Here is a 20,138-nt window from a genome sequence, read left to right as displayed (position 1 = left end):
TGAAGGTTGCAGGCCGATATGTCTACTGGTTAACTTGGTAGATCAAGCATGGCTCTGGCATGCTAGACTCGGGCATGTAAGTTTCTATACTTTGAAACATATGGCAGAGAAGGGCATGGCCATTGGATTGCCTGAAATCACACACCAAGATGAATTATATGAAGGCTGTGTGGTTGCCAAACAAACAAGATTACATGGATTGTCTGAAGTTCCTCTTGAGTTACTGCACATTGATTTATGTGGTCCAATAACACCAAGCACTGTGGCGGGAAACAGATTTGTTTTCCTTATCGTGGATGACTTTAGCCGAATGTCATGGGCTTTCATTATGAAAACAAAGAGTCAAGCTTACATGGAGTTCAAAAGGTTCGTTAATCTAGTTGAAAATTCATCTGGATATAGAGTAAAGACGGTGCGATCCGACCGGGGTGGAGAGTTCTTATCAAATCACTTCAAAAAATTTTGTGAAGAGCGAGGTATCGAAAGGTACCTGACCACCCCGTATACACCACGACAGAATGGCGTTGTGGAACTAAGAAACAGAACAATGATGGAAATGACCCGAGCTTTGTTGAAGAGCATGCAAGTACCTTGAAAACTTTGGGGGGAAGCTGTGAGACATGCCATATATATTCTGAATCGTTTGTCAACGAAGGCACTGAAGGATCGCACACCATATAAGGTTTGGACAGGGAGGAGGCCTCACCTAACCCATCTGAAGGTGTTCGGATGCGTGGCCCATGCAAGAGTGACAGAACCTTCTCTTAAGAAGCTCGACAACTGGAGCCGGCGATTGGTATATCTCGGCGTGGAGGAAGGAAGCAATGGTCATTGACTCTATGATCCTATTCAAGGTAAACTTTATGTTAACCAAGATGTTATATTTCAGGAAAATGAAAAATGGCAATGAAGCAGTGAAGACGAGAAAGAATCGAAAGATCCACCAGAATTCACTGTTGCGACGATGATAGAAGAGCCGTTATATCGTAGAGAAGATGATGAGGCGGGAGAGGGAAGCCTTGAAAATGCCATGATTGGAAGGAGTGAGGTTGCACCAAGCACTCCAAGCAACTTGGCTGAGAGTCCCACACTGAAGATGATCTCATGGAGAACTGGTCAAACTACACCGGATCCAGCTGAATCTGCAGCATTAGACACGCTACCCTCAAGTGAAGAACCAGCTCGTTATCACCTACTTGCAGATATCTATTATGAGACAGAAGAGGTACATCACTTTGAGGACTTGTTGCTAGTGGGAGTTGAAGAACCGGCTTCATTCCATGAAGCAGCAGATGATGATGTTTAGATGAAGGCTATGTTGGAGGAGTTGAAATCCATTGAGGAGAATGGCACTTGGAGGCTCACTGAGTTACCACCAGGACATAAGGCTATAGGCCTAAAATGGGTGTTCAAAGTAAAACGAGATTCAGAAGGAAGAGCAATCAGGCACAAAGCCAGACTTGTGGCGAAGGGCTATGCACAGCGGCAAGGAATAGATTTTGATGAGGTATTTGCACCAGTAGCAAGGTTGGATACTTTCCGCATGATCCTCGCCATGGCGGCTTGTCGGGGCTGGGAGGTGCATCATATGGATGTAAAGTCGGCATTTTTAAATGGAAATCTCGAAGAAGAGGTGTATGTTATCCAACCTGAAGGCTTTGTTGTGAAGAACAATGAGCATATGGTGTACAAACTATCAAAGGCTTTGTATGGTCTTCGGCAGGCTCTGAGGGCGTGGAATTCCCTGCTTGATGAGAGTTTAAAGCATCTAGGTTTCAAGAGATGGTCATTAGAACAAGCATTATATACTAGAGGAGAGAATGGAGTTGATGTCATTGTGGGAGTATATGTGGATGATCTCATAGTCACAGGAAGAAGCTCATATGATATTCAGTGTTTTAAAATGGAGATGGTGAGAGAGTTTGAGATGATTGACTTGGACTTACTTGCATTTTATCTGGGTATAGAAGTTGAACAGAAGCAGGGAGAGATTATACTTAAGCAAACATCTTATGCAAAGAAAATTTTGCATCAATGTGGAATGATGGAATGTAATGCTGTGAAGTATCCCATGGAACACAAGCTGAGGTTGCACAAGGATAATGAGGGAGAATCGATCGATGCCACTGAATATCGACGCATAATAGGATGTCTTAGGTATCTTCTCCACACGAGACCAGATCTCTCGTTTGTCGTCGGGTTGGTGAGCAGATATATGGAGAGGTCGACAGCAATCCACTTCACAGCAGTGAAGCATATTTTGAGGTATATAAAGGGAACAGTGTCATTCGGGTTAATATACACAGGAGGGAGACACGAGGAAGAACTCTATGGCTATGCAGACAGTGATCTCGCGGGTGACACCGACGATAGGATCACCGGAGGCATGGTCTTCTATCTCAATAATAGCCCGGTCTCATGGGTGTCGCAGAAACAAAGAACAGTTGCACTCTCATCTTGTGAGGCAGAATTCATGGGTGTTGCTGCTGCAGCAACCTGCCAGGCTATATGGTTGAAGAATTTGCTCAAAGAGATGACAGGAGGTTACTCAAATTTGATTACCATTTATGTTGATAACAGATCGGCCATTGATTTGATGAAGAACCCTATTCATCATGGACGCAGCAAGCACATAGATGTACGTTATTACTTCATCCGAGAGTGCATCGAAAGTGGACAGATCAAGGTGGTATTTGTGAGTTCAAATGAACAGAGGGCAGACATTTTGACAAAAGCACTGCCGAGTGTGAAGTTTGTAACTATGCGCAATATGTTGGGTGTTTGCTGTATCGACCCACGTCAGGATTAGGGGGAGATATGTTAGTATTAATCCTGACGTAGCTACTAGACTGATTGAGTGCAACTCTAAAGAGAGCCATGTGATATCGTACGTGGCTTCAATAGAGTTGCTCTACACCCACGACTGTCATCTAGAGCTTGTGGCAGGATCTTTGGTAGTGGCCTTAATTCAGAACTGGTGGCCGGATCTTCAGCCGCTTCGCATCCATCTTTGTAATGGGTGAACTACCTTTGGATGAGGACAAAGGAAGATGATGACATGGCCAAACCTTGCTGACGAGGACAACTTAAATGACATGAAATGGGTTGATGCATCCAAACTTTGCTGATTGTGTTTTTCCTGGCAGTCATGTCAGACTTTTGCATGTGGTTACTCGTGAATGACCTACCGAAGAAATAAAATCCAAATTAAAATAAATTTTTTGATATAAATTAAAATATAGTAACCGAAATGAAATAAGTTTGAAGCCTGCCAAAAATTTAAGCCTCCTGATTGATGTATCTCTGTCCATTTGTGGGGAGGGACACTCTAAGAAGGCAAGAACTGAATGGCTCAAGAAAAGTCATAAATAGTGGTTGAACCCACGTGTGCGAAGAAGAAAGCGATTGCTTGGTACTGGAATGGGTCAAGCAAAGGAGGCTACTTAGTCCACGTTCCACGCACAACATTTCATATTGTCATTAAATGCGGGCCCCACATGTCCTTGACTTTGACTTTGTAACAAATTATTCGAGAAAAAAGGTTTCCGTATACTCTCTCAAAAATTCCAAATTTACATGTATACTCAATCTATTATAATCAAAATTATTATTTTCCTATAAAAGAAATATAAAAAATGTAGAGAATTTAAAAGAAGGTCCGTGGTTTATATAATTTATAAGAAATAAAAAAATGAGGAGAGAAAGAAAGAGAGAGAGAGAGCAGAAAAGGGTAGAGGCTGTAAATAAAAAAAATTTAATTTTAATTTAGCCCTAGAAATATATCTATTGAAATTTTAATGTTTTATAGGAATTCAAATGTAATTATGGTTTTCATGGAGGTAGATAATTTTGTGCTTTTATGTGGGTATACGTGCAAAATGGTCCAAACTATTTTTGCAGTCTATATAAGCAATTGAATCCAGCAGAAATCCACCCAACAAACTCTGCTTACATTTGAGAAGTGCAAAAATGTTTCTCTGTGATCCACCCGTGAGAAGACTAGCATTGTCATTCATGCTTCTCACTCTATACGTTCAATTATCATCCAATACTGTGCTAAGCTCTGGTACTAATTATTATGGGATCACTTGTTTTGATGTTGAAAGAGAAGCTCTCCTTCGATTCAAAGCAGGTCTCTTGGATCTTGGCAACCAGCGGCGGCTCTCCTCTTGGAACATATTGTAACCAAACTGTTGCCTATGGGAAGGTGTGCAGTGTGATAACACCACCGGCCATGTCATCAAGCTTGATCTCCAGGGCCCTCACCCATTCATTATTGATGGCATGGGTGATCCAGTCATGCGCAACAACAGTGCAGGCTTAGGAGGTAAGATCAATCCATCTTTATTCTCCCTCAAATATTTGGTCCACTTGGATCTTAGTGGCAACAACTTCAATTACACACCCATCCCAAAATTCATTGGCTTGTTGAAGGAGCTGACATATCTAAACCTCTCAAACGCCTGCTTTGGTGGAACCATACCTCTATCTTTGGGCAACTTGACCAAGTTGCAAGTCCTTGATCTCTCAAGCGTGCCCTTAGAGAATCCTCTTCTTAAGATGCATGATGCCAAATGGCTATTTCAGCTCCATGCATTGGAAGATCTTGACATGAGCAATGTGATCTTTGAAAAAGATGCATCTGATCAATGGGTACATGCATTGAATTCACTACCTTCCATTGCCAAGATAACTTTAGAGAATTGCAACCTGAATCAGCTACCGCCCACTCTTCATCATGTCAATTTTACTTCTCTCTCACTCTTTGACCTCTCAGACAATAAAATCAATTGTACCATACCGTCCTGGCTGTTTAAAATCACAAGCCTCCAGCATCTTGACCTCAGCTGGAACTTTTTCCATGGCCATGTTCCAAACTCAATTGGCAACATGACCTCTCTTCGCTTTCTAGATCTCTCAGCCAATTATGATCTCCACCTGAATCGTGATATTCTTCTTGAGCTCAAGAGTCTTTGCAAGTTGCAAATTTTAAACCTTGAGCACATGAATATCAAACACCGGTTTTCTGATCTAGGAGTGATTTTCTCCGGATGCATGAAAGACAGTCTAGAAGAGCTGAGGTTAAATGGCAATACTCTAACGGGTCACTTGCCCGGTTGGATAGGAAATCTTACTAGCCTCACATTTCTTGATCTGTCTGACAACTCATTTTATGGTCCTCTGCCTCTATCTTTTTGTCAACTCTCAGCATTGCAGGAACTCCGTCTAGGTTCGAATGCATTCAATGGAACTGTCACAGAAGCTCATTTCCATGATTTTACAAGGCTTGAAATACTAGACATGTCACTCAACTCTCTGGTTTTCAATCTGAGTGCAGATTGGGTGCCTCAATTTCAACTAAAATATATCCTCTTGAGAGGTTGTCTCGTGGGACCATCATTTCCAACATTTCTTCGGACACAGAAAAACTTGGAATAACTGGATTTATCTCAAGCAGGTATTTCTGACACTTTGCCTGACTGGTTTTGGGGTATAACTTCCAATATTTTCTTCTTGGACCTTTCCAATAATGAAATGAAAGGCAGGCTCCCAACCTCACTGGAATCTGCTTATCTTGAATATTTTGCGCCTGTAATGACGCAAGTATTTGCCGCCATAGATTTAAGTTCCAACTTGCTGGATGGTCCAATTCCAAAGTCTATTCCGAAGGTTGGATGGTTAGATTTATCAAATAACTCCTTTACAGGATCTCTTCCCCCAAAAATCAATGAAGCTATGCCTAAGCTTTATTACATCAATCTCTCAGGCAACAAAATAAACGGAACTATCCCCTCAAAATTTTGTGAATTACAGAACTTGACAGCTTTGTTTCTCTCCGAGAATTCTTTGTCGGGAAGAATCCCGGACTGTTGGACACAGCATTCAAATTTGGCAATTTTGGATTTTTCATTCAATCACTTGTCAGGACATATTCCATCTTCCATTTTTCTTCCACCAGCACTTGAGACGTTGTCTCTCAGCAACAACCACCTTTCTGGGCACATCCATCCCTCCATAAGGAAGTGTTGGAAGTTGTACTCTCTTGATCTTGGGTATAATATGTTACGTGGAAATATACCTATTTCACTTGGAGAAAGCATAAGGCATTTGGTGATACTTATCCTTGCATCAAATCACTTTAATGGAAATATACCACCACAACTATTCCTTCTCACCGCTCTTCAAGTCCTAGACCTCTCAAACAACAACCTATCTGGTACTATACCTAAGAATATTGGGAACTTAACTTCCATGGCATCAGGTGTAGGGGATGGGCTGGCCACATTTGATTATTCCAGGTACATGTTCCTTACTGCAAAAGGATTATATCTTAAATATAATGCTTTACTTACTGACATGGTACTGTTGGATCTTTCGGATAATGACCTACATGGTGGCATCCCTTATGAAATAGGAAAACTGATATCATTGCATGGCTTGAATCTATCTGGAAATCATTTAACAGGAGAGATAACAGATAATATTGGTTCGATGAATCAATTAGAATTTCTTGATTTATCAAGAAATGAACTTTTAGGAGCAATTCCTGCGACGCTATCCAAATTGAATTTTTTGGAAATTTTGAATCTTTCATATAATCACCTATCAGGGGAGATACCAACAGGTGGACAATTTAATACATTCGTTGATCCATCCATTTACATGGACAATGATAATCTTTGTGGATTTGCTCTCTCAAAGAAGTGTCATGACAACAATGTATCAAAAAAGCAAAGACTAAAGGATGAGATTGATACTGATGTCAATGATCCCATGTGGTTCTGTTTTGGCGTAATGAGTGGTTTTGTCGTTGGGTCTTGGACAGTCTGGGCTATTTTTCTACTAAAGAAGTCGTGGAAGATCGCTTATTTTTTATTTTTCGATCGCATATGGGACACGGTCTATATTACTTTTGCTACGAAGTTAGCAAAAATCAAAAGAAGGTATATGGTGACTGAAGATGAATAATTTGCTTCGGAAGCAAAGAGAACAAGATTGGAAGGTCTAATTACAACAGCCAAGCATGGTCTGAAATTTCTTTGTCAGAGCACAGGGTCCGGTGATGAGACTCTACCAGAGCAGGGAGAGAGTCACATAGCTTTGTATTTTCTTTTTTGTTTCATCTATGTTGTACTTTGTCAGTTTTCCTACTAACGTACTGTTTGTTATATTTTCATTTTTCTAATGTATGTGATTTATTTACTTTTTAAAATAAAAAAATAATTTATTTATACCATCCAACCCTGCAATTTTGTGAACATCCAGATTATTATTTTATGAAGCTCTACTACCAATATGATTAATTTCAATAAAACGCCCAATGTGGTTTACTACCATTTTTGAGTATTGATAAATTTGGTCTATTGATGAATTAAGCTTGCTCTTGGATAAAAGGTATTCATTTTATTTTTACCAAATTCTTTTTGAGGATGTTCCAACCATTTACAAAATTTATTTATTTATTTTTTTTTTTGAAAGGTGGATAAATCACATTTATTAATAACAAAAAAAAATCAAAATTTTTTTTTTTTACTTCACTCACTTTGATGTTTTATTTTCTTTGATCATTTCATTATTTTTAATTTTATTTAAAATTATATTTAATGTTGTTATTTTTTTTTTTTTGGAAAGCGACAATCACTATAAATATTAAATAATAAAATGTATTTAATTCAATGAAATATAAATAAAAACAATTAAAAACGGAAGGAATGACCTAAGAATCTCACAGAGTGTTCTCAGGGTCAAGACTACAAAGACAACATAGATCACCTCATCTTTAAAGTGACCCCACATGACTTTGACTTTTACTGCAAATATCTTCTAGTCTAGTCTGTAACGTGGCCCCACATGACTTTGACCATCACTAAAATAGTCTAGTCTTTAAGGTGGCCCCCACATGGCTTTAACCTTAGCTACAAATTTGAAATTTCTTTGAGACTATTCTTCAACTTGACCTTCACTCACCATGTATTCTAGTCTTCAACGCGAGCCTCACATTTCACTGTTGATTTTGACTTTGGTTACAAATACTCCCAATGACAAAATGATAATTGTGTGCATGCCAGCAGGAAAATACCAAACTTTTAAGTAGGCTAGGATAAGAGATATTCTGACTCTTAATTTCAAATGCATTATTGATTTGATAAATTGGGCTGGTGTCAAGTACTTGATTAATGGGCCACAAAATTCAAATTAATTTAAAGCTAATCCCAAACGGCATTTGACACGTAAGCACAATTCTCGACGCCCTTCATCATGTGATTACAATCTAGCCATTATGTGATTTTCTTTCATAAACCCTACTTTTTGTCCTCAAATTTTCTCTTAATTAACTAAGTACCCACTTTATTATTGCATGACACCTTTCCTATGGCTCTTTGCATAAACAAACATGGTGCCACAGTGTCTTTGGTTTCATTTAAAAAAAACACCTTAAAAATAAACAAAAAAATTGGCAGGTGACTTTTCAAGGCTGGATGAATAAATTTCACAAAATTACAAGGAATCTAGTGGGATTGCTATGCCTAAAAACATTAAATACCTCCTTCGCCACCTTTGGGGAGGCTTCGGAGGAGACGGCAGTGACAGGGATGGAGATAAAGTTGACAAAGGAGCTGGTAAGGGTCTTTCTGACGAAGGTAAACGCTCTTTTGTGCAAGTGGTGAGTTTGGCGTCTTCGGGTGACTCGCGCACATCGAAGAGGATGGCCAAGCGGGAATCCAAGTCAAGGTTGCCCATGGAGCCGCAGGGAGGCCGGTGACTGTCAAGCGCTAAACGCTCGCGATCCCCCAATGAGGCGACCTACGGCCGCTGCTTCCGTTCAACTCATCGAATAGCTGAGTGCCGGCACCAGAGATTGTTTGCCTGCGTCGTGCCTGTGTTGGGCATATGGCGGCGAGGTGTCCGGTGATTCGCAGTCCTAATCGCAAGCGTCTGCAGGTGAGGTCGAAGAAAACTATCTCGAAGGAGGATGCTGGTCAGTGTGAGGATCCGAGACCAGTGCAAGTGTCATTGTTGCAGCCGGTGGTGCAGAAGGTGGTGCAGGAGGAAGTGAGGTCTAGTCGTGCCACTCTATCCATCTTTCTAGCTCCGGAGAATGAGAATTTGAGAGACGATCTGGCCAAAGTCGCGGTCCTTTCGCTGGTGGAGGGTTTTGTCAACGAATCAAGTATTTTGGAAGTGGCTCCGACGATTATCAACTCGAACCTCGACGGCCCGATCACCCCACTAAATGATTGCTCTTTCCTCATTCCGTTGGCTAATAGAGAGGAGGTTCAGGAAGTCTGTAAGCTTGGTAATTTCAAAGTGGCTACAAAGGATGGTCCGTGCACCTTGCGACTTGCACCGTGGTCGGCGGAGATCAGAGTGGAGGGTCAAGCATCAGGTTATGGACAGTGGGTTCATCTTTGGAATTTGCCACTTCATGGTTGGAGCTGGGGAACCATAGCCGAAGTGGTGAAACCGGTGGGTGAGCCGATAGCTTTATCTCAAGCAACAACTTCTCACAAGTATTTCCTATCGGTGCTGGTTCGTCGGCGAGCTGGGGTGACACTACCTTTTAAGTTGGACCTCATTTTGGGTATGTGAAGATACCCAATGTTGATAACTGGAGAGAAGGGACTGATGCCGAAGTTTAATCGAGACCGTGGCAGGTACTGATGCCTCTGCTTAGGCCTAGTGAGACGAACGTCGATGCCGATGTTCTAAGGAGTGAGCGACGGAGCACCCATGAGATTTCCAAACATGAGAATGGCAAGCAGCCACTTGGGTCGTCAACAGGTTCTTGATCTAGGTCTTCTGAGAACGGATTGGTTGAGCTTGGCTCCCGTCCAGTGATTCCGGGGGGTGGTTCCTTGTCGGGGGCCGATATTACTCGAGATTCTCCGGGCACTGGTGCTATGGTGGAGCTCAGCTCCCATGGCGTTTGTGCTAACGATCCTGGTGCAAAGGAGGCCAGCAAGGAAAGCAAGAAGATGAATGATGGGGTGGTGGAGCATGGTTCCCACCGAGTTGCAACAGCGGCAAACCATCGTCAGAGATCTTCAGGGGTTCGGACCGCTGGATCTAAGCCTGTGCGGGAGGGATCTGGAGGTCTCAAGCGGGCTCAGACCTCCGACCGGAGTCACCTAATTCGACCCGATGGAAGGACGGCGCAGGTTTCCAGGCCTCGTCATGTCGAATTTTGGATGGCCAAAGAGAACCTAGGGACAGGTGGCAAGGCTAACTGGTCTGAGGTTACGAGGTTTGAGAAGAACGTGCGCTTATTAAAGCAAGGCATGCATGATGGCTCACGTAAAGATCAGTTAAATAACGACAAGTGTGAGCCGATGGTGAAGCCTTGTGGGCCTGGATCGTTGGACCCAATCATATTGGGAGGAGCCGAGAGCTATTCGGACATGGAAATTTCTTACAAGCATGCAAGTTGTGACCCTCTCCTTTTACGTGAGGTTGGCTGTGAATTGGGCCAGGGTCTCACTAGTAAACAGCAGGATGGTGATACCATGGTGAATGGGCCTGGTTTGCCAGATGGACCATTAGTGGAAATAAATGGAGAGCTGAATTTGTTCTCCAATAACAGTGAGGAAACAAGGAAGGTTCCTCAAGGAGAAGCCAAGATTGTTATTGGGCCGAAGGAGGAGTCTTCAATTAAAATTATAGGAAATATGCCTGGGAAGGGTGATGATTCGGGATCTATTCGGACTGAAGGTAATGCATTGGAGAAGATTAATTTTTGGGACGAATCGGTTAGACCTAACTTTCCTACTCCATTGGGTTTCTCCTGAGAATTCTTGGAAGGAGGGTGGGTCCTGCGGCCCAGTGTTGATCAACCGAGCATTAAGGAGAATGATGTTTCCTTATCCCCGATGGACTTGTAATCTTCATCAGTTGTGATCACAACCTTTGACAGTAATTATGAATCTGACGATTCGATCTCAGAGTTTGAGAGGAAGCTCAGAGTGTTATTGCCAGACATGAATGGTAGATCTGATGATGTGGCAGTGGAGAAATCCCGAGGTACCCGAAATAGTGAGAGGAAGAAAAAACCATCCTCACGTCTCAATGAGGAGGCAGGGTTCATTGCAGAACCCCCGAGATTATCCAAGAAGAAGGTCTTACCAGGCAACGATGAGAAGAATACAAGCTTGAAGAGATCTCTGCTAGGACTTGGAGAGAGATAGGTGGCAATCATCTTGATAAGTTCTGTTTTGTTCCGGCGCGCGGTTCTGCTGGGGGAATTATTATCAGTTGGAATAGTGATATACTGACGGGGTCACCGATTTGGAGGGTCACTTTGACTTTAACGGTAGAGTTTTATTCCAAAAATGTGAATTTGACTTGGAGATGCACTTTGGTATATGGGCCTAATGCTAGATCGCTTAAGCTTGCTTTCTGGGAGGAACTGCGCTCTAATGTGAGTCCGCCAGGGATGCCGTGGATTATTTGCAGAGACTTCAATGCCATTTTTAATCTAGAGGATAAAAATGGTGGGCCACCCAATTTGGAGGACATCAGACTGGCAAATCTGTTTCTTCATGAGCTTCAGTTGCTAGAACCCCCAACGGTTGGGCGTAGATTTTCTTGGACTAATGGTCAAGCTGAACCGATCTGGGTTAAGCTAGACAGATTTATCGTTAATGGTGAGGGTGTAAATTTTTTCCCCAAAATGATCCAAAATAGTCTACCTCGGTTGGGGTCCGACCATGTTCCCATCCGGCTGGAGTTGGGAAACCACTGGTCTAGACCACGACCATTTAGGTATGAAATTACCTGGTCCACGGTGGAGGGTTTTGGAGATCTGGTCAAAAATTGGTAGGAGGACTGTTCTCCTCAGGGTTGCGGAGCTTTTGTGCTTGCAAAAAAACTGATGGCCCTCAAAGTTCAATTGAGACACTGGGCGAAGTTCTCGTTTGGCTCCATCAAGCTCAAGAAACTGGCTTTGCTGAATGAACTGGACAAGCTGGACTCAGCTAAGGAGAGCAGGCCTCTATTAGCTGCGGAGTACAAACAGGAGAAGGACATCATGACTGATTTATTGCTTATTCGTATGCAAGAAGAATTATACTGGAAGCAGCATTCTAGGTTGCAATGGTTGAAAGAGGGCGACAAAAATACTAGCTTCTTTCATGCGGTGGCTAATGGTCGTAAGAACAGGAATTTCATTCCATGTATCACTCACAATGGTGACAGTTTATCGGATCTTAAAGAAATTGGGAAGGCGTTTGTTGCTCACTTCCAACAACATTTTGGATCCAAACGGTAGAATCGTTTCTTGATTGACTTTGGGAAATTGTTTGAGAATAAGAACTCTGTCGACGTATCACAGTTAAAAAAACCATTCTTGATGGAGGAGATCAAGACAACGGTTTTTGCCCTTGCAAGGATAAGGCACCGAGGCCTGATGGTTTTCCCTTGTATTTCTTCAGGCAATTTTGGGAGTTAATTAAAATGGACTTGTTGCAACTCTGTGAGGACTTCTATTGGGGGAAAGCTAACGTAGAGCGTATTAACTGAGCGAACATTGCGCTTATCCCCAAAGTGGACACTACGGAGTTTCCTGGGGATTTTCGCCCCATTAGTTTAATCAACTCCACGGCTAAAATTTTATCTAAAATTTTAGCGTATTGCCTTAGTGTGTTCATGAATGCATTAGTTGCTTTGGACCAATCGGCCTTTTTGAAAAGGAGGTGCATCCTTGATTATATTGCCAGAGCGGAGGAACTGATCTTTAGTCTACATAAACGTAAGCTCCCGGGGTATATTTTAAAAGTGGACTTTGCCAAGGCTTTTGATCTCGTGGATTGGGATTTTCTACTTGATCTCCTGCTAGCTCGAGGCTTTGGGGAAAGATGGATTGGTTGGATTAAAAGTCTTTTGATCTCGTCGAAAGAGTCGATCCTGGTTAACGGAAATCCAAATGGGTACATAAGATATAAAAGAGGTCTGCAGCATGGTGATCCTTTGTCTCTACTACTTTTTGTTCTGGTGACCAATGTTCTGAGTGCGATGTTTAACCATGCTCTCAACTCCAAAATTTTAATCGGTGTTCCTTTGGGCGATTTTGGGAATAAATGCAATCTGCATTATGCGGATGATCTGTTGATTCTGACGTCTCGGGGTCTTGAGGACCTTAGGGTTGTCAAGCTAATTCTGTATTTATTAAGGGATGACGGGTCTGGAACCTAATTTCTTTACAACTTGTCTTTACTCAAGTAGAATGGGGGAGCTCCCTGATTGGGCCACGGCGGAGACGCTGCATTGCAATAAAGGTTTGCTCCCTGTCACTTACTTGGGAATCCCAATCTCGGGGAGACGTCCGTGTAGGCAAGATTGGGAAGGGCTTATCCTCAAAGTGAGACGTAGACTCGGGTCTTGCAAATTGCGTCATATCTCTAAAGTGGGAGACTTACTCTGGTGAACTCGGTGTTGTCGGCTATACCAACGTTTTAGATGTCCATCCTCCGTCTGTCGGGTTGGGTTATCAAAGACATTGACTGTATTAGAAGGAACTTCCTTTGGTCAAGTCCTTATATTGACCATCTAGGTTGCCATTTGGTCAGCTAGAAAAATCTTTGTCGACCGCAGGACTAGGGGGTTGGGGTATTCTGGATCTACTCAATTTCAACCAGGCGCTTCTTGGAAAATGGTGGGTGAAATACATGATGGATCCTGATTGGGGAGGTGCTAAGGTTATTCAATTCAACTACGGTTCATCCTAGAATAAGTTGTGGCCTAATCAGGTTGGTAGGATCTCCTTCTTTTAGAAAGGGGTCATGACCTGTTTGTCGGCTCTCTGGAATTGCTTCACTCACGAAGTTGTTACCAGTAAGGAAACACTTTTTTGGAAAGATGGGTGGCTTGGTGGTTGTGCTTCTATGAACCTGTGGCCTGATGTTTTCAGAGCTAGCCACTGCCCAAATGGTACGATCCAGGAGCTTATCCATTGTTTGGACGAGCCCCCTTTTATCGGTAATGAATTGATCAACTAGATTCGTGCTAATTTGCGACCTTCTGAGAGTAGGGCGGTGGATAAGAAATGGTGGAGATGTTGCGAGAATGGGTTATTCTCGGTAAAGTCCTTCTTTTCGTTCTTGACTGATGGGGGGCTCCGTTGCCCTATTTCAAGTTTCTTTTGGCGTGGTGGGTGTTCTAAAAAAATCAACCTCTTGAACTGGCTTGCGTGGAAAAACAAAATCCTGACTTTGGATAATCTGGCAAGACGGAGATTTAACAGACTACTTTACGGATACCTGTATCTTATGTCACGCCGATTCTAAGTCTAACGACCACTTGTTCATTAATTGTGCTTTTGCTAAACAGTTATAGGATTACTTCGCTAGAATTCTTCAGCTTCCCTCTTTGCCGCTTTCTCTTGAGGATCTTTGGAGTCGTTGGCGATCATGTTTGCGTCTTGATAGAAGACCTTTTGGAGACTCAGTGTCGAAAGTGATTATATGGAATATCTGGCTTGGTAGGAATGATTATATTTTCAATGCAAATGTCTTGTCTGCTCATTGTATCATTGTCAAAACTGATCGTTTGCTTCTATCTTGGTGCTCTTCTATTGCAGAAGGTCCTAGGGCGAAGATGGAGGATGACATTAGCGCTGTTAGAAGAAGTCTGGAGTTTCTTGGTCCTCGTGTTCAGGATTTTGGCGAGACTCGGACTTCTGAGAAGACAATTGCTCCAGGCTCTGCTAGGTTCTTGTGGTGTTAGTGTTTTTGTGGGCGGTTACCGTTTTGTTGTTTCCTCTTTTGTTATATTTTACCACATCTAGTGATTAGTGTACTTTGTTTATTTTTTAATTAGAAGTGATTTATCCACTTTTTCAAAAAAAACATTAAATACAAAGTAAGGGTAATGTTTAATAAGATCCGTCTAGTTTAGTAAAATCATAAATTATGCTAATGACTTAATATAAAAATTTACTTATAAAGTTTTCATATAAATTTTGAATATAAAATTTTCAAAAAAAAAAAAAAGTACTCCAGCGAACTTATCATGGCATGCGCCATTCTGAAAGGTTATCTTCAGCAAGAGATAATAATAAATATTTTTCACTGTAGATCAACATGATATATTTTGTGAATAGGGGAATCAAAACCAACAGTAAACGTAAATATAGTAAAAGAATACATTTAAACTAGTTAAAAATAATTTTTTTTGAAAGATATAAAGTTAAAAAAAAAAAACTATCCAAAGAACAAAAGCGAAGTGATGGAACGTTTTTTCCTTGACAAAGACAACAAGAGGAGGCTAATTTATTAAAATATTATTTATTTTTAAAATATTTCCCAAAATGCTGATTTCCGTGGCTAATTTATTAAAATATTATTTATTTTTAAATTATTTCTCAAAATACGCATTTCTGTAATTATTTACGGAAATACGCATTTTATATTTTTTTATTATTTTTTTAAATCAGTCGGTCCCACTGTAGTTTTTTAATATTTAAATTTAATTTTTTTAAAAAAAGCAGGAGGGGGCAGTTAATTTTTTTAATATTAAGTTTTTATTTTTTAAAAACTACGGGTCACGATAGTTTTTTTAAATTAAAAACGTTTTACATCGAGCCCTTATAATTTTTACATTTAATATTTTTTATAACTTATTTTTTTCTCACTTTTTCTTATGTTATTTTTACTTTCACTAATTATGTAGAGTTTATTAATAATTTAAATAAATAATTTTAATATTTTTTATCGTAAGGGGGTTGTTGGGATGAATTATTGGTGTGATTGGCACGCAAAAAGCGTTCGTGAAGTCGTTGGATGAAATTGATCTTAGCATGTCGTTTGTTGGGTGGAGCTGTATATAAGCCTCCGAAATTTAACTTTTACAAAAAAGCATGCAGTATTTACATAAGAAAAAATTATCGATATAGAAAGCTCTTACTATAGAAATCTTTGATAAAACATACGAGATATTTACATAAGAAAAAAATTTTTAAAGAAGAGCACTACATATTGATAATTTTTCTTATAGAAATCTTTGTGTTTTAGAAAAGGAATTTGGAGGGTTTATATAGAGCTCACTACAAATGGATAGTTAAGATCGATTTTACATCGAGTGACTCTGTGAATGTTTTTAGGTCTGATTAGCTCGATAATTCGTTGACACTATGATAAAAATATTAAAAGTATTTGTTTAAATGTGATGACCGGTTCGATTAGTGAAAGTAAAAATAACGTAGTAAAAAGTGAGAAAAAAATAAGTTATAAAATATAATGAAAATGATAAGGGTCTGGATGTAAAATGTTTTTAATTTAAAAACTATCGGGACCCGTGGTTTTCAAAAATAAAAAAAGCAATATAAAATAACAGGGCCCCTCTGTTTTTTAAAAAAATTAAATTTAAATATTAAAAAACTACAGTGGGACCGGCTGATTTAAAAAAAATAATAATAAAATATAAAATACGTATTTCCGTAAATAATTACAGAAATGCATATTTTGGGAAATAATTTAAAAATAAATAATATTTTAATAAATTAGCCTTCCGTGAGGATGGAAAGGTTCAAAAAAATTTTCTTTTCAACACCAGGCAAGTAACTTCACACACATATTTTTTATTAATATATTTGAAATATATATTAAGAAGGAGTTTAAACCTTCGAATATTTCGTTAAAAATAAAATATTTTAACTGTTCTGCCATTGGCCGCTCCACAAAAGTTATAATGAGGTAACCCACATGCAATCTGCTAAACATCTCGTTTGTGGTTAGGTCTATCCCATTTGATTTGTCCAAGAAGTGACATGCGTGGGAAGAAGACGATGATTGGCCTTGACTGAGTCTTGTGAGGTCGTTCTCATGGGTCTTGCACATAGATAGGAGGCTACTTGGTCCACTTTCCACAATCAACTTTCTTATTGGCAATTTGGCCCACATAAACTTGACTTTAATTTTATGATAAATTATTTTAAAAAAATTGCATTTATACTCTTGAAATTTGAAAATACTAAATTGTAAATAAACTTCTAGGAAAATCATAATTGCATTCGTACATTTCTATCTTTGTGTTTTTTTTTTCTCTATTTTTCCATTTTTGTATAATAATTTTCATGTCTTATGTTTTTTTTCTTTTCAATCTTGATAATTTTTTGAAGAGCATAACATATTGTAAACATACCGTTGGATCTCCTTTCTTTTTTAAATTTATTAAAAGAAAGGGAGATTTTCTGAGAATGTAAAGTAAGACCTTACTTGAGGAGAAAGGTTGAGTGGGGTTTTAGAGGTAAAGATTCTATCAACTCTTACTTGGGAAGAAGGGTTGAGGGAGGAGATAAGGGTTTAGGAGGTAAATTGGGGGTTAAAAACACCCCATTTCTTAATCCTCCAAATTGGTTGGAAAAGATTGATAATTTTATGGTAAAAAATGTCTTTATAATAACTAATAATAACTAATAATATCCTTATATTTTGTGAGTAAATGCAAAAAAATGAAAACCTTAGCATTGAGTTTCCTCTCTTCCTCCCATCGCCAAAGATCCACCATAATCTTTACTTATAATTTTATTGGACGAAAGTTTCTTTTATTTATATTTACTAATATATATGGTGTTATATAAAAGATTTGAAATATTTATACTTTTTTATATTAATTAATCATTTTTCTAGCCCTACTTAATTAAGATTATTGAATGGAATTTATTTATTGATCTATTATTTATCATAATATAACATTTGAAAAAAAAAATTTAAAAATAGTGGATAAATCACATTCATTCAAAGAGATAAGAACAGTACATTTGAAACTCAAAGAGTATATTGGTAATAATAGTGTATAACATTACTTTCTATTACCTTTAAACATTATTTATATATTTTTTTTTTTCAGAATTGCATTCAAAGATGTATACCAACAAAATTTTGATTGTTTGTTTTGGACAAAAATGACAAGCTCCACCTTAGAAGCAAGCCCAGGCCTAGGCATAGGTGACCAAGGGCCATGCCTAAGGCCCTGAGATTTTTATTTTTCTAAAATTTTATATTTAAAATTATTAATGATTATTATCTTATTTTATAAAATTTTAATTGTTTTTAAATTTTAAAATTTAATTTATGATTAATATTTAACAAATTTATTGTTATAATAGAGCCTCACAATCGTCTAGGACACCACAATTTTTTTAATTATATTTAAAAAAAATTATTTATTATTATTTAATACCTATCTACACAGTCAGGATCTTGAAATTTATTTATTTTTTATTATAAAATTTACCTTAATTGATTTATGATGATATCAAGATGTAATAAATTTGTCACCATTATAATCTATTAAATAGATTAATGAAGTTAATACTGGGACTTGGATCACTTGGTTCTAGGGGTGGACATGGGCCGGGCTGGGTCGGGTCTGGGCTGGGCTAGACTCAAATATACAACCCATATATTCGGGCTGGGCTGGGCCGGGCCTTGTTCGGGCCAAATTGTTTTGATCCAAACCCGACCCATTAAATTGTCATTAGGCCCAGGCCCAGCCCAGCCCAACCCGACCCAAAAAATAATTAATTTTTTTATGAAATAATTGAAATAACTAAATAAAACTACTACTACAACCCCTAAATTTTTTTCAAACATTTAAAAAAAATACAACACAAGTATTATAAATGTTTACTCTTTTCAAGCCTATTACTATTATATATATATAATGGCTAAACATCATCTGCGGACGTTCGTAGAGTCGTCCGCAGATGATGTACAGTACTTTTCATAGGGTTGGATGGCTGTGATTGATTCAGTTACTGTGCTGAGATTGATTGGATGGTTCAGATTAAAACACTGTGCATCCCACTTTTTACTGTGCTTATGAATAGTGCACAGTATTACTGTGCACAGAACAGTGTGCAGCCGTTGGATTGAAATCCAACGGCCCAATCAACATTCACAGATTACGTATCTGTGAACGTTGACAGAGGATGCATCCTCATATATAATTATATATATTATAAATAATATATGATATACATTATTTATTTATTCGGGTCGGGCCGGGCCGGGTCGGGTCGGGTCAAAATTCATCTGACCCAAACCCAACCCGAAATTCAATCGGGCCAAAACATTTGAGCCAAACCCAATTTTTTGGGCCAATTTTCTAAACCCAGACCCTATTTTTTTTGGGCTGGGTTCGGGCCAGCCCATGGGTCGCCCGGCCCATGTCCACCCCTACTTGGTTCTAATGTTACAATATAGTTATGATCTTGAAATTTAAGTTTTTTTAAAACTTTAAAATTTATCTTATTTAATTGATTCTAATGAGATAACACATTTGACAGAAGATGATTTTATAATTAATTATTTTACTCGTGCATTTGGTCAAGAAATTTCTTCTTTTGAAAGTAGATTTAAACAATTTAAAATATATAAAGATGTTTTTGGTTTTCTGCATGATTTACAAAAGTTAAAGATTTTAGATGATAATCAATTAAAAGTATGTTGCCTCAATCTTGAAGGTTTTTTAAAACATGACATATCTTTTGATATTGATGGCTTGGATTTATTTTCTGAGTTAGAAGTTTTGAAAGAAGTTTTCAAAAAGAGACATAATCACCACTATATGTTGTTAATTTTATAAAAAAATCAAACTCATTTCCAAATGCTTGGATTGCTTGTAGAATATTATTAACTATACCTATTACTATTGCTTCATCAAAAAGAAATTTTCCAAAATTGAAGTTAATAAAATTATTTTTACGGTCAACTATGTCACAAGAAAAAATAAAATAGATTGGTCATTATTTCTATTAAAAATAATTCAACTGGAATATCAAAATTTAATTATAATTTTGCATCTCAAAAGGCAAGAAAAGTGAACTTTAATTGATTCTTTATTTTTTTTAGAGTAATGGCTATACGGAGCGAACTAGTCACACGAACTAGCCACACGACTGACGTGGTGGGTGACGTGGGTGGTTCTCTCTCCAAATTTTAATTTTATTTTTTTTATTTTAAAAAAATTAAAATAAAGGATAAAATGAGATTTTTTTTTTCTCTTCCTCTATCACTCTCTCTCCCTCTCGTGTCTCTCTCTCGATTCCCACCACCTGACTGTCGCTCCCCTCTCATCTCTTTCCTGCACCGTACCACCGCTCCCGGTGCCGCTTCTTCTCTCTTGCAGCACAAGTGATCGGT

At 38.8% G+C, this 20,138-nt stretch overlaps 2 protein-coding genes across 2 annotated transcripts; both read left to right on the top strand.

Moving 5' to 3' along the window:
• The first annotated feature begins 3,969 nt into the window (after nt 1–3,969).
• Nucleotides 3,970–8,764, top strand: LOC120267199 (receptor-like protein EIX2). The gene is made up of 4 exons (XM_039274895.1): nt 3,970–4,132; nt 4,208–5,380; nt 5,459–6,825; nt 8,507–8,764. The coding sequence occupies exons 1-4, from the start codon at nt 3,970–3,972 to the stop codon at nt 8,762–8,764; spliced, it is 2,961 nt and encodes a 986-aa protein (XP_039130829.1).
• A 3,878-nt stretch (nt 8,765–12,642) lies between these two features.
• LOC120267198 lies at nt 12,643–14,718 on the top strand. Its single transcript, XM_039274894.1, has 4 exons — nt 12,643–13,154; nt 13,219–13,271; nt 13,588–13,691; nt 14,329–14,718. Exons 1-4 carry the CDS (start codon nt 12,643–12,645, stop codon nt 14,716–14,718), a joined length of 1,059 nt encoding a protein of 352 aa, XP_039130828.1.
• The last annotated feature ends 5,420 nt before the right edge of the window (nt 14,719–20,138 follow it).

Source organism: Dioscorea cayenensis, chromosome 8 (assembly GCF_009730915.1).
Source record: "Dioscorea cayenensis subsp. rotundata cultivar TDr96_F1 chromosome 8, TDr96_F1_v2_PseudoChromosome.rev07_lg8_w22 25.fasta, whole genome shotgun sequence".
Lineage (NCBI taxonomy): Eukaryota > Viridiplantae > Streptophyta > Magnoliopsida > Dioscoreales > Dioscoreaceae > Dioscorea > Dioscorea cayenensis.
The sequence above is the reverse complement of the archived record's forward strand: the minus strand, read 5'-3'. Positions and strand labels throughout refer to the sequence as shown.